Source organism: Propithecus coquereli, unplaced genomic scaffold (genome assembly GCF_000956105.1).
Source record: "Propithecus coquereli isolate 6110/MARCELLA unplaced genomic scaffold, Pcoq_1.0 Scaffold243, whole genome shotgun sequence".
Classification (NCBI taxonomy): Eukaryota; Metazoa; Chordata; class Mammalia; order Primates; family Indriidae; genus Propithecus; species Propithecus coquereli.
The window spans coordinates 4643489-4667360 of NW_012147986.1; the positions used below are offsets into that span (position 1 = coordinate 4643489).

At 42.8% G+C, this 23872-nt stretch overlaps 1 protein-coding gene across 1 annotated transcript in view; it reads right to left on the bottom strand.

Moving 5' to 3' along the window:
- Positions 1-13788: 13788 nt before the first annotated feature.
- PLEK (pleckstrin) overlaps positions 13789-23872 on the bottom strand; it is a 29942-nt gene continuing 19858 nt past the window's right edge. Inside the window, exons 5-9 of the mRNA XM_012646503.1 lie at positions 22552-22736; positions 21000-21104; positions 16543-16626; positions 15607-15676; positions 13789-14251 (exon numbers count right to left, since the gene is read on the bottom strand). Coding sequence (XP_012501957.1) covers positions 14115-14251; positions 15607-15676; positions 16543-16626; positions 21000-21104; positions 22552-22736 — 581 coding nt within the window. The 3' untranslated portion in view covers positions 13789-14114. The remainder of the gene's footprint in view (positions 14252-15606; positions 15677-16542; positions 16627-20999; positions 21105-22551; positions 22737-23872) is intronic.

Below are 23872 nucleotides of genomic sequence, written 5' to 3' on the forward strand. Positions count from 1 at the left end.
AGGCGTGAGCCACTGTGCCTGGCTAAAACAGCTTCTTAAAGAGAATAAGCCACAGGTGGTTAATCAAACAAAGGGGCAATTATGTGCTGATCTTTCCCTACTTTTTCTTTCTGCTAGTTTTTTTTTTCTCTGTTATATAGTTTATTAGCAAAACTGTCCCTTCATCCCCCACTGGCTTTGGTTAGAATTGATATTCCTATCAATGGATTCAGAAACTGGACTGTTTGGGTGGATGATGGTCTGTTCTTATGTAACTGCTTCCTGTGGACTTACAGTTGTCCCTGCCCGAGAGTCCAGTTGAGGGTCATTAAGGGGGAGGGGCTGAAATCGATGGTCTTAAAAGCCAGAGTAGAGGCAGGATAGGGATTTCATTGGAAAAAAACAGCAAGGGCTTGAATTTGGTTTTGTTTGAAGGTTATTAAAGAGTCGAAAATGAGTGTTAAAAGCAGAGTCATTAGAGGTCCTATTAATAAAAGAGGTGTTAACCAAGAGAATCATGGCCACGCATGGTGAGAAGAGTTCACAGTTTTGAAAAGTTGTAGGGCCTCTTGGACTGTAGGCAAATAGGGATGTTGTAGAACACCCGTGATGGGAATTGGAAAGTAGGGTTATTTTTTTTATTTCAGCATATTACAGGGGTACAAATGTTTAGGTTGCGTATATTGCCTTTGCCCCACCCGAGTCAGAGCTTCAAGCGTGTCCATCCCCCCCGACAGTGCGCGCTGCACCCATTAGGTGTGAATATACCCATCCCCTTCTTCCCCACTCCCACCTGCCCGACACCCAGTGACTGTTACTACTATGTGTGCACTTAAGTGTTGGTCAGTTAAATCAGTTAATACCAATTTGATGGTGAGTACATATGGTGCTTGTTTTTCCATCCTTGTGATGGAAAGTTGAGTTATCATTAGGGTTCCCAGCATGGGCAAAAGGGGAACAGGCCTGGTACATAAGTTGGGTAGAAGTATAAGAAGAACAAGGAGAAGAAGAAGCCATATATACCGCAGCATATTATTGAAGCTCACGGTTTTGGGGCTTCTGCCAGTGAATTGAAGTCTGGTATGGAAGGTCAGGGTCTGTTCTAAATGGCCCCTGCTTATATAAGTTGGGTAGGTTTTTCAGCTGAACTGCCTTTTCTGAGGTCTCAGCCTCCTTAACCTCAGCGTATATAACACTGTTGACCACTTCCCTTTTCTTGCGGAGTCTCTCTTCTCCCTGGGTTTCTGAGACTCTTCTTCTGGGGGGTCTTGTCTTCACCAACACCTTTGCTGGCACCACTTCCTGCTCCTTATCTCCACCCATGGGCCTTTCCAGTTGTCCTGACAGAAAGCTGTGTGTCCACCTGTTACTTCTCTGCTCACAAGTCTAAGCAGATCCCTGCAGCCCCTGTCTCTCTCCTTCTCTGCAAACCATGTCCCAAACCCACCCTCACGCTGTGCTGTTTCTGTTAAGGAGCTACTCTCTTCAGAGGATCGACAGTACCGAAACCGCCTTTACAAATTAGTAAAGGGGTGCAAGGCAGGAACTGTGGTAAGGGCCTAGCTAAAAATTAGACACAGGCCTAGCTAAAAATAATGATAATAATTAGCCACTGTCCCCCTGTTTGCCTTTCTATAATTGCCACTCTGGAGCCACCATAACTGGTGGTCATAAAGAGTCATAGCTTTCTCCATAGATAACATCACCTTTTTGAAACCTAGGGGTAGTTTCTGAGATATCTTCCAGGTCCCGCATTCCAGTGGAACAGCTGACCCACCCAGACTAAAGTGGCCCATACTGAGGAACTGACTCAACTGTGACCCCCCACTCAAGAACCTGGTCAGCAATGAGGGCAAAGTTCTACAACCCTATGGTTCCACCCCAAACCCAGCCAGTTAGCAGACTCAAAGCCTACACCAAACTGTCTTTAAAAACCCTATTTTCCAAATTTCTCAGGGAGATGGATTTCAGAAATTCATCCTGTCTCCCCACTTAGCACTATGCATCATTAAAAACTTTCTCTATGTAAATCCTGCTGTCTCAGTGTATTGGTTTCCTCTTGGGCAGCAGGCAAATGAACCTGGTTTGGCGGCAACAGTACCTCTTAACTCTTTCCATTTATTCAGTCAATACAATCTGTAGATGCTTCCTTTGAAATGGTTCTGTTCATCCTTATTTTTACTATCCACACTCTTATCACCTCCTGTATTGATAAACTCCAATAGTCCACTAATTGATTTCTCCATCTCTTGTGTCACCTTCCCCCAAGCTAGCTATATCCAGGCCCCCTTTAACAAATGGCCCCCATTGCCTACAAAGGAAAAAGGCAAAGCTTGAATTCTTTAGTTATTCATTCAGCACAAATAGAACCTCAAACCAGTTTTTTAGGCTTTCCTCAATATTCCCACTTTCTTACTTTTTGGGGTATTTTCTAGAAATGGAAGTATAGCCCCATCACATAGCCCCATGTGATTATCTTTACAGTTCACTGGCATTGGTCTTTATAAACAGATGCTGAGTACCAGAGGGCATGATTGGGTCTTCACTTTTTTTGCACCCAAGTAACGCCTAGCTCAGGAGATGGTCAATTAAAATGTGTTCTGTCAATTTCTTTTGAAGCAAAGTCTTCTAAGTCCATTGTTTGAAGAGCAGAAGAATCAGATAATAGGACAAGCGAATGATTGCATTAATAAATATGATGAAATCACTGCAAATTTTAACGATATCAACAGCTATGTGTACAATCAACTCACATTTTAAAGTTATTTTTCTCTCATTGATGAAGAGATTTTTTTTGCAAGTTTAGATAAAAATTCAATGAAGTTTTCAACTCCATAATATCTCTTTCATCTTTAATAAGTGCTCTTTTGGTTTCCTATACCATCTAGTTGACACTTACTTACTTCTTTCCCTGCACAATTAGGTTTCTTGAAAGAAGAATATACACTTCCATTTGTCTTTAAGGTATACCCTCCACCAGGTTGGTCTCATGTCTCTTCGATCATCACATAGGGGACTCTCAATAAATACTGAGTGTGTGAATGAATGAATGCCTGGACTCTCCTTGTGCTCCCTGGGCATTGTCACTCGTTCTTGCTACTTCAAATTCCCCCAGACATGACTCCTCAATATAAAACTCGACTTTGACCTTTCTCCTTTGCTCCAGGCTTACAGATCCCTAACTGCCACTGGGCATTCACACTTATTTATTAGATTGCTAGCTGGAACTTCCAGTCAGCATTCCTCTATCTAAATGCATCATCCTTTCCTCGAACTAGGCTGTTCATCTTGTTGTTTCTTACACTTATCAGTGAAATGGTCACCATCCAGGTCACTAAGTCAAACACTGGAAATCATCTTAGACTCTTTCCTCTCTTGCTGATTCTTCCTCCTAAGCCTTCAAATCTGTCTTCTACCCTTTTTCATCCTGTGAATCTTTTAAAGCTTCACTTTGTTATCACCATTTCTAGGAAGCCTTCTCTGAACAGCCCATTTTCCCATCATCTGCCCATCACAGCACTCAGCAACCAGCAGGTTTTGAAATCATGAACTTAGGAGCTTTCCTCTCCCCAAGAAGGATGGACTCCTGAGGGCAGAGAGTAAGGCTCAGTTACCTCCAATCTTACCACCATTTCTGACATATGGGGACCCTCTGTAAATATTTGTGGAGCTGTCGATTCAACTGAACTCCCATCTGCCTCACCTTCGCTGCTGTGATTCAAACCCTGTCCTCTCTCACCTGGACTATGACAACAGGCTTGACTGCCATTATTCTCTCAGGGATACCCAGCTCCAAACAGCCTCCACAATGTGGTCGGAATGAGCTTGTAAAACCCTAATGTGACTATGTCATGGAGAGGCCCACAGAGCAAGAGACTTGCCTAAGATTACACAGCTGGTTAAGGGTGGTATGAAAATCTGCTAATTGCCCATCACTAAGCCCTAAATGAAACCAGAGACTCCAGTCCAGCCAATCCCACTCATAACTGTCCACCAAAGACTTTTCAGACAGTCAGAAGATTGTAAAAGTGACCATTTATACCAAATTCCTTAAGTAACAAGGTAAAGGTCATACGCTGCCATCCCTAGTACCTTCAAATGGGATTTGTTTCCCTATTGAAACACTGTCGGAATCAAGAGAAAACCCTCTGTGGATATTCTCAAAGAAATTATGAGCAAAATTCAAATCTAATATTAAGATGGAGAGATCTTGGCTCAGAATCTCCTTAAATGGAGTTACCATCTGCTGTGGCAATCCCGCTTCCTTCAGCTCTTCAGAAATGAAGCAGGGTTGGGTGAAGGGGAGGCAAGGGCAGGGAAGGCTTACTTTCTTGGTACTGACTTAACCTAGTGTTGGTTTACTCTCAGTTTGTGGATTTTCAGAGCTGCCTCTTTGGGGGGCTTTGGTGGGTTTTCAGAGACATCCCTTGCATCCCTGCACCTCACCCCCTCCACCCACAGCAACATTCAGATGCACCCCCCAGGAGGCCAGGAGGCAGGCCTTGTGTTCCCATGGCTGGCTGCCTGTCCTCCTTCAGCCTCTGAGAATCCAGTGGTCCCTCCCTTGATTGAGGGAACCTGCTGCCAGGAAGTCCTCTCCAGCAGGATTTTCAAAAACCCCATGTGGCCTTCTCCTGCCTGTGCCCACAATCGTAAGCACTCACACACGCACATCCCTTCACAGTCCAGGAACAAAGGCAGATTCCAATGCAGCCATCTCTTCTTGCGTCTGCCACCAGGGGACTGGTCAGCCACAGCCTCTGGCCTTGAGGCTGATCTGCCACCAGCCTCTGGGCTGCACTGTGGACAGAGTCTCCTTGAAGTGCCTCACAGTCTGCTTGGGGGGAAGAGATGCACCCTCCCACCACCCCCAGGGAAGAAAAAGAAAGATTCCATTACACTGCAACTGCTTTCCCCAGAGAAATGATTTCGTTAATTTCCAACTGGCCTCTCTAAGTTCTTCAACCTTTTTAGATCTTCCAGATGGGAGAAGCACTAACAGATGCAGAGCTGGCTTTTGGCCATCCCTTTGCAAGTCCCACATTGCTCTGAAGTGGGAGTACTTGTCACCTACTGTTCAATTCTGGTCCTTCTGAGAGCTTCAGCTGGATAAAGAAAAAAAGAATCTCATTTTAACATCCTATTAAACTACCACATAGTGAACATCCATGCTAGTGTCAGTCATTTTGCTTACATAATCTTATTTAATCCTCATGTCAATGGTACAAGGCAGGTGGCAATATCTCCATATTAAGGGTGCATATGCAAATCTGAATGGTTAGTTAGGAACTGATGAAGCAGGTCTGGTATTTGACCTGCCTGCTGAATATGAGATATTAACTTCCTTCTGTAGAAGGGGTAGAAAATCCAGAATCATTTAAAATTATTCAACTCCAGCAGATCGATCTTCTGCTAGTGTCTCGTGCGGCCTCCGTGTCAACACAGAGCAAACAGCGCTTTCGTCTCAACATGTGCTCGCCAGCCAACCCACACTCCTCCATCGCTCTGGTCTCGCTTGGGAAGTCGGTTCAGCTCTATGGATTTGCACACATCAGAAAATCTATTTCCTCTGAGCTGTCACTCAGAGGGAACTTCTCCAATTAGAAAAAACTTTGACTAAAGAAAACCCAACTAATCAGAACTCTAAAATAACAGGAACTTTCTTTTATGTTTCATTTTTAACACATTGACTGCCACACCAAAAAATCAGAAACTTTTCCTTGAGCCATAGTGTTTTCTTATGAAAACAGAATAAAAACTTTGAGTGTAATGTAAAGGTATACATTACCTTTACATTACACTCAAAGTGTAAGAGGGAGAGGCAAAATGGAAGTACTTTTACCATGCAACACCCCTGTCTTTTAGATGTTTTTAGAATTAAATTATCAATATTAATTGTAACAACAAGAACATCAACAAGTAAGATTTTATATATGCTTCACGAGGCCCCGGGGCCAAAACTAGAGTGAGTTAAATATAACTCTCATGGTAGTTACTGTGTTAAAATAAAGAGGCAGGCGAAGGGTCAAAAAATCGTCAATTGGGTAACATTGTTGTACACTATTTGGGTGCTGGGTACACTAAAAGCCCTGGCTCCATCACTATACAATTCATCCATGTAACAAAACATCCACTTGTATCCCCCTAAATCCCCCGAAATTAAAAAATTAATTAATTAAATTTTAAAAATAAAATAAAGAGGCAAGTCACAACAAAGCAGGTCAATGTGAGAGATTTGGGTGTAGAGGAGTGTTTAAGAAAACAACTTCCTCCTCATAGTGTCTTGACTCTGTTCAGATGCAGCTCCCTCCCTTCCCATTCTCCCAGTTTCTCCTCCCTCCTTGCACAGTAAGAGCTGCTGCCCTGAAAGAGCACGCCCACCAAAGCAAGACCCTCAGTCAGCAAAGAGAATCGCAGGCAGCTTCATTACACTTCCTGTGAAGGCAGGAGCCTGGCCTTACAGCTTCGGGAAGGTTGTCAAGCTAAAGACTTAATATTAGAAGGGTGCCCAACTAATACTCCATGAGAGATCTCAGTTAGCCTGAACATCACATCCCCACAGCATTCTGGTGTATCCAAATTTTACTCTCAGAGGCTACTCCCCTCACCAGAATGAGGGATGGTGCTTTAAATCCTTCTGGCTTCTCCTGGGCCAGCCCGTCAAGGCTGCTGAGATCTGGGGACTCAGCAAAGAAAGGCATGAGCAGCTGCTTACACTACAGGGCACTTGTGTCTGCCAAACCCAGAACACACAGCCTCCTGTGTGCAAAACACGGCTTTACCGGGAATACAACTGACATACAATACGTGGAATATATTAGTTACAGTGTGCAATTTGGCAAGTTTTGACATATTTATGTACCTGTAAAACCGTTACCACAACCAAGATACATGGACAAATCTATCCCTCTCAGAAGTTTTCTTTTTCCTTTGTAATTCCTCTCACCCATTCCTCTCTACACTCCTCCTCGTCCCCAGGTGACCACTGATCTATTTTCCATCACCATAGACTAGTTTGCATTTTCTAGAATTTTACGTCAGTAGATATGCAGTATGTACTCTTTTTTATCAGGCTTTGTTCACTCAGCACACTTGTTTTGAGATGAATCCATGTTGCACTTACCAATAGTTCATTTCTTTTTATTGTTGAGTAGTATAACATTGCATGAGTATATACAATTTGTTTCTTTATTAATCTTATGTTGGATATTTGGGTTGTTTCCTGTTTTTGACTATTATAAATAAAGCTGTAATGAATATTCATGTACAAGTTTTGTATGGACATATGCTTTCATTTCTGTTGGATATATACTTACAAATGGAGTGGATGGTGTATGTTTAACTTTTTAAGAAACTGTCAAGCTGTTCTCCAACAGCTTTACTTTCCCACAAGCAGTCCATGAGGGTTTCAATTCCTCTAGATCCTTGCCAATACTTGGAATAATCAGTCTTTATAATTTTGGACACTCTGATAAGTATGCAGTAGTATCTCATTGTAGTTTTAATTTGCATTTCCCTAATGACTAATGATATTGAGCATCTTTCCAAGTGTTTATTTGCTATCCACACATCTTTGGTAAAGTGCCTCCCTTCCTTTCTTTTATTATGTTCTTTGTTTTCTTATTTTTGACAAAACATGGCACTTTTGATCACACAGTTTTTTTCCTATACACGCACCCAGTACTTATCAGCAGAATTAGGTTTAAAAACTTTTACGTATACACAGAAGTGCACAAGTATAATATAAATAGACACAGACATGTTAATCAGCTCAAGAAAATGTTTTGCAATATAATGGAAGAGGAAAAAAAATGTAATGTTAGATGAGCCTCAAAACCAACATCAACAGGGCAGAGCTGCTTGCATGGCTGTATCTGACCACAGAGGATTCCTTTTAAAGAAAGAAAAGCCTACTGTGTTTGGGCTGGCTGTGGCTAAGGGGAAATGTTGCTGCAGCTGATAGGACACAAGTCGTGGGCAAAGTAAGCAGGGGGTTCCCATGGCAACAAGGTAGCCCACCAAAAGGTGATACGAACCAAATATACCCACAACAGAGCGCAGTGCTTAAGTGTATGGGTTCAAAAGCGAGGCAGACCTGCCTTTGAATCTCCTTCCAGTACCAGCCCAGAGCTCTTGGACAAGCTGATTAACCTCATTTTCTTCATCTGTAAAATGGAGATGAAGCTGACTCACATGATTGGTGTACAAATTAAGAAAGAAATGTGTGTGGTGTGTAGCAAAGTTCCTGGCACTCACAGTTGGCTGTAACTAAACTCCATCTGATACTACGAAGGGAAAGTTTAACATGAGGGTTAAGAGTATGAACTCTGGGACCAGCCAGAATGGATTAGAACACTGACTCTAACAATTCCCAGCTGTGTGACCTGGGACAGGTCACTTCAATTCTCTCTGTGCCACAATATTCTCATCTGTAAAATGGGAATAACCTGGCACAAATTTTCCAGGGTTGTTATGAACATTAACTGAGTTCTTATCTGAGAAGTACCTGGAATAATGGTAGCAGACAGAAAGGGTTTACTATTACAGCTGCAGAGAACTCCCCAAGCTCAAGTCAGTGTACAGGCTACTGTGGAGACATTTCAAGATCAGTTTCAGACCACTATATAAAGCAAATATTACAATAAAGTGAGTCACACAAATTTTTTGGTTTCCCAGTGCATATAAAAGTTATGGTTACAGCGTACTGTAGTCTACTAAGCATGCAATAGCATTATGTCTTAAAAAATGTACATATGTTAATTTAAAGATACTTTATTGCTAAAAATGCTAACAAGCATCTGAGCCTTCAGCAAGTCATACTTCTTTTGCTGATGGGGCGTCTTGGCTCTATGTTGAGGGCCCTCCTCTGGATTAGGCTTTGGCTTAAGGGAATGCTGTGTCTGGTTTGATCTTCTATCCAGACCACTAAAATTTTCTCCCTATTAGCAATAAGGCTGTTTCACTTTCTTATCATTCACGTGTTCACTGGAGTAGCACTTTTAATCTCCTTCAGGAACTTTTCCTTTGCATTCACAACTTGGCAAACTGGCACAAGAGGCCTAGCTTTCAGCCTATCTCAGTTCTCAACATGCCTTCCTCACTAAGCATAAACATTTCTAGCTTTCGATTTAAAGTGAGAGACATGGGACTCTTCCTTTCATTTGAACACTTAGAGGCATCCCAAAACAATTATAATAGTAACATCAAAGATCACTGACAGATCACTGCAACAGATATAATAATAACGAAAAAGTTTGAAATATTGCAAGGACTACCAAAATGTGACACAGAGACACGAAATGAGTACACGCTGTTGGAGAAATAGAGCTGATGGACTTGCTCAACACAGGTTGTCACAAACTTCAATTTGTTAAAAACATAATACCTGCAAGGCCCAGTAAAGTGAAACATGGTAAAACAAGGTATGCCTCTATAAGGAGTCACTCTTCACTGTGACTAGTAATTTCTTCACTCCAGCAGCTTTTTATAGAGCACCTACTATGCACAAACACTGAACTAGGTATTAGGAAGGATTCATAAAATTGGAAAGTATGAACACTTTTCTGACCCCCAAAAGCACAAAGCCTAAAACAGAAAATATGGTTGATGATGTCAGCTAACATGGTATGCGACTGTTGCTAAGTGCCTGGGGCAAATAGATGGTAGAGAAACTCGGAGGCAGAGTCTACCACGGAAGCGTGGGGAAGTACAGAGAGTGAGGGAGCGCTTCTTGGACCTTCAAGAAGAAATAAGAATGAGAGAGCCGGAGATCCAGAGCAGAGAGTGTTCTAGGCCATGGTGATGTGTAGGGAAGACAAGGTTGCAGAAACATGACAGTCCTCCCAAGGACCATCGAGAGGCTGGTATGGCTAGAGTGAAAGGAGGGCAAAGGAGAAATCTTTTTGAAAAGGGAGGTTGGGGCCAGTTTGTAGAGGACCTTAAACGCTATGCTTTCATATCAATGTCTAAACTGTGAGCAGTAGAAAATCAAATGATTTATTAGCAGTTTTTAACTCTAATGTTGGTAAAAATTACCCATCTATTTAAAAAAAAAAAGCAGCAATGCAAATATATAGGCCCCACTGCACACTTAGGACATCAGAACCCCCGAAGTTGGGGTTCAGGCGTATGTTTAATGAAACAAATTCCACAGGCAATTCCGACATAGAACAAAAGTTGAAAACCACTGCTATAGAGTCTGGATTACCTTGAGTGCCTTTCTATGGCAGAGGGGTCAGAAAAAAGGAAATTAGAATTTGTTGAGTGCCCACCTATGCGAGGTGACTTACAAGTATTATTTCATTTGGTTCTGACAACAACCCGATGAGAAGAATGTTATTATCTTCATTTTAGAGACATGGAAACTGAGACTTAGGATGTCGAAAATACAGTAAGTCACAGACCAGGCTCCAAGACCACTGCTTTGCTCACTGTATCACGTGACCCCCCCCAAATACCTGCATGTATTTTCTCCTTGAAACTTACTGCAGCTCAAATTGAGTAGCAAATGTGGTACCATAAAAACTCCTCCCATCCTCTTTTCTCTTCTCCAGTGATGTCTAAATTTTACCTTCCCTTTGCCCGAAACTGAGCCAAAACCCCTGAAGCCTATAATTTCACACTAGGGATTTTTTTCTTCAAAACATTAAGGGAGTACAGATGTTTTTGTTACATGGATACCTTGTATAATGCTAAGTCAGGACTTTTAGTGCACCCATCACCAGAATAGTGTTCATTGCACATGATAGGTAAGGTTTTACCTCTCACCCCCTCCCACCCTTCACCCTTCTTGGTTTTTAATGCCCTTTAAATCTCCTTGTGTCCATGTGTGTCCATCATTTATCCCCCAATTATTAGACAGCACATGTGGTGTTTGTTTTTCCCCTCTTGAGATACTTTGCTTAGGATAATGGTCTCCAGTTCCATTCAAGTTGCTACAAAAGACATTATTTCATTCCTTTTTATGGCTGAGTAGTACTCCATGGGGTGTGTGTGTGTGTGTGTGTGTGTGTGTGTGTGTGTGTGTTTGCATACATACACACCACATTTTCTTTATACTCTGATGAATCGATGAGCACTTAGGTTGATTCCACATCTTTGCAATTGTGAATTGTGTTGCAATAAACATTCGAGTGCAGGTGTCTTTTTGATAAAATGACTTCTTTTTCTTTGGATAGATACTCAGAAGTGGGATTGCTGGATCAAATGGTAAGTCTACATCTGTTTCTTTGAGGAATCTCCATACTGTTATGCATAGAGGTTGTACTAATAATTTACAGTCCCACCAACAGTGTGTAAGTGTTCCTTTCTCTCTGCATCCACACCATCTTTGTTGTTTTTTGACTTTTTACTAATGGCCATTCTGAAAGGGGTTAAGGTGGTATCTCATTGTGGTTTTAATTTGCATTTCCCTGATTATTAGTGATGTTGACTATGTTTATTTTTTTAAACAAGCTAAATTAACTTTCTCATAACTTTTTTTCTTTTTCTTCTACCCTTTTTTCTATGATGTCTTCCAATATACCCTACAGTTTTGAAACTCCTTATTCAGAGCAGAACACGAAATGAAATCTGAAATATTAAATAATTACATTTGTGATTTTTTTTTTTTTACCCTATGGCTGATGAGAAGTGTCTATATCAGGCTGTGCACAAAGTCCAAAGGAAATGATGTTGATGCTTTGTTTAGCTAACCACCAACAAGCACTGAAAAACTTATTTTAATCTAAGCAAGTTCCTCCTTTTGCTTTTGAAAGCCGTTATCCGAGGGTAGAATCTTAGCCACTGTGTGTATGTGTCTGTAGGTGTCTAGAAGAAAAACATCTCTTCATAAATCAACACTAAATCTCCACCTATGTGTAAGATTCTTACCTCACATGCCTACTTCTATTTTTTTCAGTTTGAATACTTAATTTTTCTATCTTATTATCAGTTGCATGATGCAAGAAGATATTTTCCTCCTTTATATAGACTTTCTTAAATCCTCCACAATATATTATTTTACAATTTGTTTTTCCCTCACTCTTGATTGGAATCCTGAGTAAATGTTGTTTCCCTTTCTTTCTGGATTCAAACGTTCTTCAAATGCAATTGACAGTTTGTACACGCCTTTATCCATATCACGGAGTAATGTCTGTCACTTTGGGGCTCAGACCCACGTGGATTAGCCTATTTCTATGCCTGAAGGAGCCTAAGCTGGATTTCTAAGCCGAAAAGGTTCAAACATAGCATCTATATCTAGCCTTTAAATATCTACTTTGGCAGGTGAGACTTTCATTCCATCAGGAAGAATTGATTGCCCATGGTTGGAAGCCTTAATAATGCTTTGAATACTTGTCAGGCCACTGTGAGCAAATGTACAAATTATGTAATGCAAGCCCCCGGGGACAACAGTCACCTAGACTACAACGCAAATAGTGCTGTCTGGACTTAAGCAGTGCACATCCTGCTCAACCACACATAACAGCCCTTCAGTAAGAAACTTATTTTCCCCTAATGTAAATAGTTTCCTGTATCCCTGATGGATACAGAAAAAAAAATCAAATTATTCAGATGACTTGAGTGACGAAAGATGGTTTTATCCTCAGCAAATAAAACTTGGTTGTAGAAAAGGAGACTCATTAGTGGTAGGCAAAACAGAGCATCACACCAAAAAGGCACTAAACACAGTCCTATTTATTTCAAAACATAAGGTTAACACGATAATAATAAATATTTTTAACACTGAATGTAGAAAACTATTGTGCATATTCTGTGAAGACAATCTACTAAAGAATCAGAGGAAAAGATAGTCCTTTGCCTCTAGGCCATTGATAAAACAATCTGGGAATAGGACAGCTTCAGGAATGTTGCAGGGGGATGGAGGGAAGGCAAGAGAGAAGTTAATAAAAATCAGGAAAAATTTTCTATTCTCCTTTCTTTACTGGGGCCTTAAAATTAAAAATCTGGAGTTGGAAAAGTACCCTTTCACACACACATGTGGTTCTATGTGTGCTTTCTTTCTCAATTTTGGAGAAGAATCACTAGTTAGTGGCCGGGGTCACTGTAAACGAGTTCCCAATTTCAATCTAGGCCCCCTAGAACCCAAGCAGGAGCTGCTCCTGCTGATGCCTCAAGCTCAGGCACAGCCACCAAATCCTAAGTGGAGAACAGAGGGTGCGGCACCACGTCAATGGCCACCACCAGTAGCTCTGCGCAGATCTGAGTCCTTTCAGCACCGTCTTTGTGAGCCGGCCTGGAGTGCAGCCCCTCTGCCCCCTGCAGCTGCCCAGGCCCCCCGCCCATGGAGGGAACCTGTCTAGCCATTTTTTCTGTAAATCTCAAATAAAACAGAACCTCACAGATTTGGGGTCCCCCTGCTGATTATAATAAACAGTAGAGACAGACTTCAGGAAGGAACAAAGGGAGATCAGCCTCAAGTCCAAGTTCAATACTCCTTCCCGGATCTTTTTCCCACAAGACATAATCTTCCCAGCAGTAAAAAGGAATAGAAGGCATCACCCTAAAAGCCACCACTGCTCTCAGGACGTTTCTGCGTAGGACGAGGAGGAAGAGAGCATGCCTACGCCTTCATTTTGTTACATGATCTCACAGCTGAGAGCAAGTGGAAGGCGGCTAAAGAGAACAAAAGAAGTTTATACCTAGTACTCCTAGAACAGGTCAGCAACAGTTTCAAAGGGAAGAGTTGTCTCAGGTTCTGGCACATTTGAAGACAGCTGAAGGCCAAGACTTAACCAAGGAAGGACACCTGCAGGACGGCTAGATACACTTTCACTTCCTTGGGTATTAGAATCACAGGGTATTTTTTTAAAGCTAAGGAGGACCTCAGGGATCTCCTAGTGCAATCCCTTCATTTTTCAGAAGAGGCCCTGAGGGCTGGAGAGGGTAAGCAGCCTACGGAGGCCACACAGCTTGTTTTGTCCGTTTGGGGGACACTGAGAGGGCCAGAGAGGCCACAGTGAGCAATGCAGTGCAGGGGAACCTTGTGCCAAGTGGTCAATCACATTCATAATCCTGCGCAGACAAAAACTTCCCATCCTGGGCCCTTTCTGTTGATTTGTCACAGCAGTGGGCAGGTCCTGGACCGAGCTATCCATGGACTTCCCTCAGGAGGGGCTGCGAGTGCAGGCGTGCCCTCACTTCCCAGTCCGGGAGGCCACCTGGATGGCTTTGATCCAGTCTGTGCGCTCCTTGGGGGTGGCTGCTTGCAAGAAGTAATGCACTTCATCTGCCGTGATGATCTCAAAAAGGTTCTCTTCCTCACTCTTCCTGCCTGGGGAGAAAGAAAGGGAATGGCAGCGCACACAGACAGCAGAACGGCCACTTGGTCCACCCTCCCCTGCAAGTCATTCAATCTCCATTCTCCCAGTGTTGTAAGGACATTAAATATGTGATTTTCAAACATATGTTGTATGATTATAGAATAATTCATTGCATAATTACATATACAGTATTCATATAGATACATAGTATAACAGTGTGCGTGTCTATTTTTAAGAAATAAGTAAAACACCCAAGGAGAAACATTTTCTTTCTTAGTTTATGATCAAACTAACTTTCTTATCTTTACACAGCAATAGTGTTTAGTGAGCAACCTCTAATAGTGTCTAATGGGTACCTTTCCTCTGTTCATTACATAAACCAGGGGCTGACCTTGAAATCTATCTATCTATATCTATATAGAAACCAAACAAAACCAGACCTACCACTAGGACCACAAGTTTAGCTTGAACTAGTTTTTATCAAGGGCTAACTTAGAGCTTCTGCTGACAGACCAAAAGGCAATAAACTGGCCAATACTATGACAAGACTTAAAACATCACAAATCAAATTAAAAAACATCATGGTCCCTACCCCAAAACTAAAGCATAATTCTCAGGGGCGAGGCGTGGGGGTGGGCAGATTCAAGCTTGGTAGAAAATCTAGATTTTGCAGCTGTGGTGCTTTCCTGTCACCCCTGTCACACCATGAACCCAAGATGGCAAGGGTTCGTATGTTAAAGCCCTTCTCCCAGTGATACCATTTCTCCCCAGCTGCTGAGAATTCAATCTACACCCACACGTTTATTCCACGCACCAAATCATAGACTTGTGACCTGGGGTCATCCAGTGCAAGCACCTCACTTTTAGAGCAGGAGCTAAGATCCAGAGTAGTGAGGTGACTCACTGAAGGTCATGAGGCTCGCTGACCAGCACGGACTGTCTGGAGCACAGGTGCTCTTTCCTCTCCCCACACTGCCTCACGGCACAAAGCTCCTTTTGTTGTGGGAGAGTTCCTGGTCTGCACATGTGGAAGCCTTCCTTTAAGGAGTGACACGCCGAACTACAGGTGTCAGGAGCTGACAGCTGTCCATCTAAGCCAGTTCTGAAGTGATGGGGTTTTCTCAGCTCTGCCCATGGACTTACTCGAGGCATCCACAAAGCCACTCCGACTCCCCAAGGCCTGGACAGCCCAGGCAGCAGTGGGGAGAGAATAAATAGCTCTTGGTCTCCCCGAGGTTTTCAGACAGTAAATTCATTCATGCTCATGCTGACTGATTGATGGATGGATTGATGTTGGCTCAGGACGTTCAGGCGCAGGAGGGGACTCTGAGCAGACACAGCTCTCTCACACAGAAACTCATCTTACCATCTGGGTTGCTCTCCACCGAAGTCACCACACAGCCTCTCAGGCGAACTGCTCCCAGGGGATCTTCCCCCTAAAGGAGAGAGGAGTTGTTCGTTATGTTTGCAAAATAGAGTGTATGGATATGCCTTTTCCTGTTGGTGCAAAAGCCACACAGTCCCTCTGGTATAGGTCAGGGCCCCCAAAATAAATAAGAGCGAAAGGAGACTGAAGAAAACTGCTTCTAGATCCAGGGTCCTTCCAGATCCTCCACACTCCACTTTGGTGGGGCCAGGAGGCTGGATGAGAAGGCACAAGTCAATCTGGGCTTCCATCTGGAGGACAGTGGCAATGGAGGTGGAGAGGCTCATGTCTCCCAAAGAGGAAGAGCCGCGTGTTTCCAGAGCTCTTCAGCCCCATGCACCTGATGCAGCAGTTTAACCCTCACAGGAGGCAGTCTAACGGCCCTGTGCTGCAAGCAGAGGCTGAGGACCCCACCCAGACAGAGCTGTCTTTATGCATTACAGGTGGCTCATTTTATTGAGGGAAAACCCCTCTTAACCAATCAACAGCCCAGCCTGCTGGGCCTAAACAATGCTTTCATCCAAGTTGGCCCGGATGAGGAATTATCACATTTTTGCATAAGTAGAACATTGGACTGATCGAGCTCTCCTGAAAGTATCAGGTTGGGGCAAACAAAAAAATTTTGTTGAGTTTACCAAATAAACTATATAGTGATATTTTCTTCCATCCCTGAGCTTATGCTGGCCACAATGGCCCAAGATCTCAGATCTTTGCAGCAAAAGGGGCTAGGAAAAGGTAGAGGAGGATGGGAGAGAAAAAGTGGGGTGTGAGGAGGAAAAGGGGGCATCAACAGAGTAGAAGGGGGAATGGGAAGCCCAGCTCATGAATGCAGTGGAGGCTCCTGTTTGAATGGCTTTATCAACCACAGAATCTCACCCCAGCAGGGTCATAGTAGTGCAGGTAGGCGGGGTCTTCTCTCAGAATGAACTTCCTCACTTTCCAGTTTTTCCTCCTATGCCCCTATATCCAGGATTGACATAAAAAAAAAAAAGGAATGATGAGTTCCTAGCATCACTCCGTATATACAGTACCTACATAATAAGTCTTTCATGAAGTGAACAGGGAAAGAAAGGATGAAATACTAATTCTGACCCATGTCTGTCAGGGAGATAGCACTAACGTCAATCAATAATTTGGATATTATTATATGAAATGAATGGATTAAATTATTCCTAATGATTGTCTTCCAGTTTTAATATGATACAAGACAGTACTCTGTACAATGTACTATGTTAGGAAATATAGGAGACATAAAGGGGTTTAAGACATGGCCCTGTTCTTCAAGGAATTTATGATCTATGTGGAAATGTAAAATAGCAAATGCCCAAATCAAATAAGTGGTGTAGATAATGGGTTTCAAAGACATTAAGTGAGACATATGTAATTGTGGGCTTTAGATGTCAAAGAAAACCTCATAAAACCTACGCTTATCCATGTGGGACACACAGGATTTAGGTGGGTGAGACAAAGGTGGGTGAGAAGACTATTGACAACACAAAGGCGTAAGTGAGAATGCACAAGGCACAATCTGACATTAGACCCATCTGGCCAGATGGAGTGTCGTGAGGAGTAGCAGAGGCAAGGCTGGAACAGTAGACAGGGACTTAGTGAAAATAAAAGGTGGGGGCTGTTGCTGATGCCTTTTGAGTAGGAAGTGAAAAGAATACATTTTAAGATGGTAATATGGTGACAAAATACAGGATGGACCAGCTGGTTAGAGGAAAGGAAAGCCAGGGGAAGATGACAAAGTAAAAAGGAGGCCATTGGGGAACAATTGCAACAATGCAGGCATAAAATTATTAGGACTAAACTTTAGGGAGCAGCAGTGGAAATGGAAATGAATGTGGCTGTAACAGACATGATGAAAAAAGAACAGGACTTGGCCTTTCCCCATAAGATTAGACACTGGCGTTGTCTAGGCTGTGAGCTATCAGGGCAGGATTTATGTCTTGCTTATCTTTGCTCCCCAGTGCCCAGCACAGAGCCTGGCACATGAAAGCTGCTTCATATCTGTTTGTAATTGCCATGAATTACCTAGTTATTTTGGTTAGCTTATAGCAGATTTCAATTAGCTTATAGCAGATTCTACAATTTCCCATAAAGGTTCAAATGACTTCAAATTCAGAAGCCAAAAAAATTATGAGATTAGAAGATACATAGTTTCTACCTTGCCAACATGAAGAATACTATTTGCCATTTTTTAAAGCACCCCATATTGACAGGTACACATATAAATTTTCCAACATTTTTTATTGCACTTGTGTTGAAAGCAAAAAAATACATGGTTTGAGCAAACAGTGTCTCCTTCATAAAGCCAGACCAGAGGAGTTTAAAGGAAGCTTTCAGGAATGGGCCTAAGCTTTTTGGCTAAATATTTGGTGAAGAAGCTCATTGCCAAAGAACCTTTCACTTGCCTGAAGTATGGAGCCAGGAACCCCACAGAGTCATATGCCAGGAGAGAAAATATTTCTATCTGCTATGTCATGTCATGACATTCATTTCATGAGCATTTCCTCAGGAGTTTTAAGGAATGCATGCATGCCTGGTGTTTCCAAAAATTGTTGCTGAACCGTCAAAGTCATCTACTTAGATTCGATTAATTCACTCTACAGTTGTTTATTGCCTATTACAAAGAAGGATGCTAAACTCTGAAGCAGATGCAAGAAAAACATGTATAAAACATTGTCCCTCTCCCTGAAAGAATCTACATGTAGATGTTAAACAAGTAGCTATTTTATTCATTGTCATAACAGAAGGAATTATATAAAAAGTGATTATATTGAATATAATCCAAGATCATTCATCCTCAAACTTGCTACATTTGCCAAGTAGAATTATTTCCTCTGGGATGAGAGAAGTGGAAAAAGAGGAGGAGTGGATGGCCTCCAGCTGGACACAGCTACTTCCCATCTGTGAGGTGTGGAGCACGGGTGTCCTTTTTCATGTAATAAGCCTTCTGTGGAGGTTAACCACTCCCAGGATGGTTTACTTTTTGTGGAACTTAAGTTTTACAATTTTTTAAAATTCCCTCTACTGATTCTGATATGGACCAGGGTTACTAACCACTGAGCTAAGAGATTACAAACATTAAGGGGAATGTCAGTTGAAATAGGAAAGGTTTTTGTCACCACCCCCTGCTAAAAAACAAAATTAGAAAAAAGAATATTATAAAAGAACAAAATTCCTGAATGCACATAGATTTCTGAAATCTTCATGTAAAAAGAAAGCTTCTAAGAATAACTATTTAAAGTGCTGTATTTCGATAATAAGATAAATTAGCTTTTAAGAAAACAGCTAGCTCAGGTTCTAGGTGATTCACACATCAGAATCACTCGGCAGCTATAAAACTCCAGAGTTCAACAGTTCCCTGGGAGATTCAAATGTGCACCAGCTGAGCTAGCGAAGGCTAAATTGAACCTATCAAAGGCCGTGGAAAGGAAGGCAAAGGAAAACATAAAAGTAAGTTACTCCCTGTCCCCATTATCTTTAAAACACACTTGGGCACCCATTACCCACAGCTACTTTTTGACCATCCAGGGTCTCCAGCAACTGGGGTGCTCTGCTCAGACATGGCTCCAGTCCAGTCTACACTTTATCTACCCCTTATTAAAACGTATCCTCAGCTTTCAAAGAGCCCCACTCGAGATTAGGGCTTCTCCAATCAACTAATTCAAGATAGTTCATAACAATATAGAATTATGGAAGGAATCAACAAAATAAGGAGATAATGTAATTGCCTCCCAAGTTACTCTTGTCTTAACAGCCACATTCCAGCACCTGCAATCAAAGAGCAAGGAACACAGGTCTGTTTGGCAGAACCAATGGGGAAGCCAGCAATGGGCAAACTCTGCCCACGGGCAACTGCCAGAGCCTTCCCTATATAAGGCTGGCCCTGCCTCAGGACTTTGCTTTAATCTAGTTAGCTGGTCATCCTGTCGTAAAAGATATTAGGATAGCCCATCAATTTTTTTCTAAATCCTTGCTGTAAATTTCTTAGGATACTGTTCTCTTAAAACCTGACGCGAAGGTAAGTTTTCCATTCTAATGAATCATATGCCAGTGAAACTCTAAATCTATGTCTATACCTACTCTCAACTACTAGCCCAAAGTACCTCTTTGTAAATGTAAATATATGCTCTGGTCTGATTTTTCCCTCCTTGCCAATCCCATTAATCACAAGATGGAACTTATAGGTCCTAATATGAGGTAAGTCAAATCTCTCAGTCCCATGGGACCTATAGGCAGTGAGTTCATGGAAATCTCCTTACAGCAAATGAGGTTCTTTCCACTCTATACTGAGCAGTGCTTTTAAGGCAGCTCACAGCAAAGCCAGAAAGGCAAGAACTTGGCCCTGTAAAGCAGCCTTGGCCTTTATGTCACCATATGCTAGTACCAATTTGCTTCACCCTGAATATTCCCATGTCTTCCTGACACTTCTTCCTCTACCAGGTGCTGGCCCTGGCTTCCTTGCTTGGCACAGCCCATGTGTTCTCTTACCTCTTGGCATGACTGCGTGGCTTGGCACCTCGTAACTGACTCCTGCCTTCCAGACTGATGGTGGCCTGTACCTGTGGACACCTGCACTTCCCCCCAGGACTGTGTCCACATCCTCAGTCTGGATTTGACATTTGCTTGCTGTTCCTGTGGAGCTGGCCTCAGGCATGCCCTGGTTATGGTCTCACCATGCCCTACTTACAGTCTAGAATGGCATTGTTCTCAACGGTATATGATGCTCCCTTTCTGGGTGTGACCTGGTCCCATTTTCCTTGTTACTTTGAAGGGAGGAGGGACAGGCAAAATGGAAGTACTTTTACCATACAACATCCCTGTCTTTTAGATGGCATCTCTTAGACAATTTATCTCCTCTGGCCAATGAAAAGGGCAATAATTTTCTAGAAACATCTTTTTTTTTTTGAGACAGAGTCTCACTCTTTTTCCCGGACTAGAGTGAGTGCCATGGCGTCAGCCTAGCTCACAGCAACCTCAAACTCCTGGGCTCAAGCAATCCTACTGCCTCAGCCTCCCGAGTAGCTGGGACTACAGGCATGCGCCACCATGCCCGGCTGATTTTTAGAAACATCTTTTTTGTATCCCGATGTTGATACAAGAGTCATCTTCCTACTTCTAGAGGCATCTTCCGCACTACCTGCCTCAGTCTTCCTGACCTAATGCCACTTCGATCATCTGCTTAGCTATTCATCCGTCTTTCACTCCGTAGGCTTCATTTTCTGCTCGACTACTGGCCAAACAAACTAAATGTCATTTCATAATTTAGAAATAAGAAGGACCTGGTAAGGGGGAAAGGCTGGAAGAAAAAAGTGGTGGCCACTCACCTGTTTCAGTAAACATCCCTGCTTGATAATGACTCCTCTGAATTCCTCCTTCAGAATCACGTCATCATCGCTGGAATTCTCTTCACAGAAGAACCCACTGTCTGGCTATTGGGGAATCAAACAGCAAGTTGACTTTACCAATACACATTCTATCTCCATCTCCACCTCCCCTCCAGCCACTAAGGTAGACTCCTCCTTTTCTTTCTGCTATTGTGTGTATCCCAATCCACGCTTCAAAGGTTGTCTTTGGCTAGCTGGTTTCTCCTCCTCCTTTCACTTGCTTCTAGAGACTGGTTCTTTCTTGTCTAGTCTCCACTCAAGTGTCATCTTGTCAATATCCTTTATTTTGCAGGGTCCCCCAAGCTCCATCCTAGGTTTAGCTCCATCTTCCCCATCATGCACATTTCTGCCTTCAAAGCTTTCCTTCCCTTGGGTCATCGTGGCCACATCCTTGAAAGCAGGGTGGGCTAATTTATAATAAGCAATAGTATCTTCATCTCAACCTCTGCCACTAAGCCCCTTCTTTGAGAAAACTGAGAGTATGTGTCCAGCCTCATCCCCTGAAGTCAGGAGGGAACTGGGACTCACTCAGCAAGAAGGGGCAATGAATCATACAGAGGAAGAGGAGTCTCTGTGATAGATATTTTTAGAATCCTGCACTTAAATATCTATAAACAACCAGGTCTAAGGTCTGGGGGGTGGTGGGAGGGGAGAAAACCAAATCAACAGTAGAACTTCCCCCAAAGTGAAATGAAACTCTCTCTGGGGCATTCACTTCATTTTTGTAAGAAGGGTGGTTCTCTTAAGTAGCTTCCTAACTTCTGCACTCTGATCCAAAATAGAAGCGAAATTGCCAAAATTCCCCTAAGAATCCACTGTTGCTTATTTTCCACCTGGCCCAAGGTTAGGTTCACATTGTGTTTCCCAGTCTTGAGTGGGCATGCATACCAGGAGAGGCACAATAAAAAGATGATGGCAGGAGGTGAAACGGATAAACACATTTTGTATTGAGTCGCATATTTTAATGTACATTTGGAAAAATACAACTAGCACATCGCACCTGTGATTTTATTGATGTCTCGCTGAAAAGGAAGCTCCACGAGGGCTGGGTTTTTACCTGTTTTCCCACCCCCTACCTCTACATCTCCTTGATCTCCTTGTCTAGGAGGGTACCTGCCACGGACTGGGGCCTAATAAATTTTTATAAATGAATTATTGCTTAGAATAAGAATAGATATGATACAGTAAAGAAAATTATTCAGGTAAATAATAGTTTCCTTTAACAAGCTCACTGGGATGGGGTGGGCGTTGTGCAGGAGCAGCTATCGAGCCCGGGGCACGTTGGAGCAATGGAAGCTCCAAATGGGCCTGGGCACTTCAGGTGTTTCCTTGTTCTTCCAGACTGATCTTCCCTGGACGCCCCACATAACAGCACTCTGTAGGGCTGGGCCCTTTCTTTTGTTTATGTGTCTATGAACCGAAAATCAACCTAGAATCTGCCCCGGGCAGCCCCCATTACAGGGAGAAGAGATGGGTAGCTTTTCTCACTTACAAAGTAGTAAAAGGCATCGGGGTTGTCCAGGAAAGGGTTTTCAGCGGTCCCATCCACTGCATTCTTGGACATGTCTCCAGCGGGCTGCAGATACCCTTCATTGAGCAGTGAGGAGGCAATCATGAGGCCTTCCTGGCGATTCCGGACAGACTGCTTAGACACCAGCCAGTCGATGACACAGCTACCTGGATGGGATCATCAGAGGGAAAGTGAACTCTCTGTACTGAAGAAAAAGCCACTGACAATCACCCCTGAACTGACTCCAGAGCACCCAAGTGTCTGACTTGTCTCATCTTCCCTGTTATTCCAAGAAAGAGGAAGCAAAACAGTGGGCTAGATACCTGGAAACAAAAGAAACGATATAAAGGATTTTTTAAAACATCTACATGCTGCTTAAGAAGCAACATATGCATCAAAGAAATCGTTTTTACTAACCCACTCATTTCTTCCATTAACGAACAAACATTTATTTAGCACCTACTAGACGCTAGGTACTCAGATGGGTGTTAGGGAAATTCCCTCAGGGAATCTAAAGGGGTAAGATGGCTGATAAGTCAGTCTTGTAACCAGGGCTCTGCTATATGTCACTTAGTACCGGGGAAGTACTGGGTCAAATGTGAAGGCGTGAAGGGGGTGGAGGGGGTGGGAGGAAAAGGCTGTGCACGCATGGTCAGGAAAGGATTCATAGAGGAACTGACACTGGGCAGAGGCTTCAAAAATGAGTGGGTATTTGCCAAGCATGTGAGGCAGGGACACCAAAGAACCAGCCCCAGCTGAGGGAGCAGCAGCATGAACAGATACACACAGGCACGAAGCAGCCCCATGGGGCAGGGGGACAGGGTGGTGGAAAGAAGGCAAAAGAGAACAAGAGGAGGAGGAAGGTGCAGGGTGGGTGGAGAGAGCTTTGATGGCACATTAAGAATTTGGCAATGAAAAATCATTGCAAGTTTTTAAATGGGAAGTAACATGATGGATGTGGTGTCCTACATTAAAATTTGATGACATCACCTGCACTGATTGGCACACCTGAGCAGGGTCTAACAGTAACCTTGAAAAGTCATTTAATCAACCTTCTGCCTCAAAGGGGATTGCAAAGAGAATAAAATGAAATTCTCCCCACAGGTACTTAATGAAATTCTACCTACCTTTCAGGGTCAGATTTAGATATTACTTCTTATTCACCCCCAAAAGCCCCTGAGCTCTTCCTCTTTTCTGAACTCATAGAATTGATTGTGGAAAAATGTGACCTTTTAAATCGTAATAACCACTTGAGAGCTTGCACCACATAGCACTTAGCGAGGCATTGTTCTACACGCTTAAC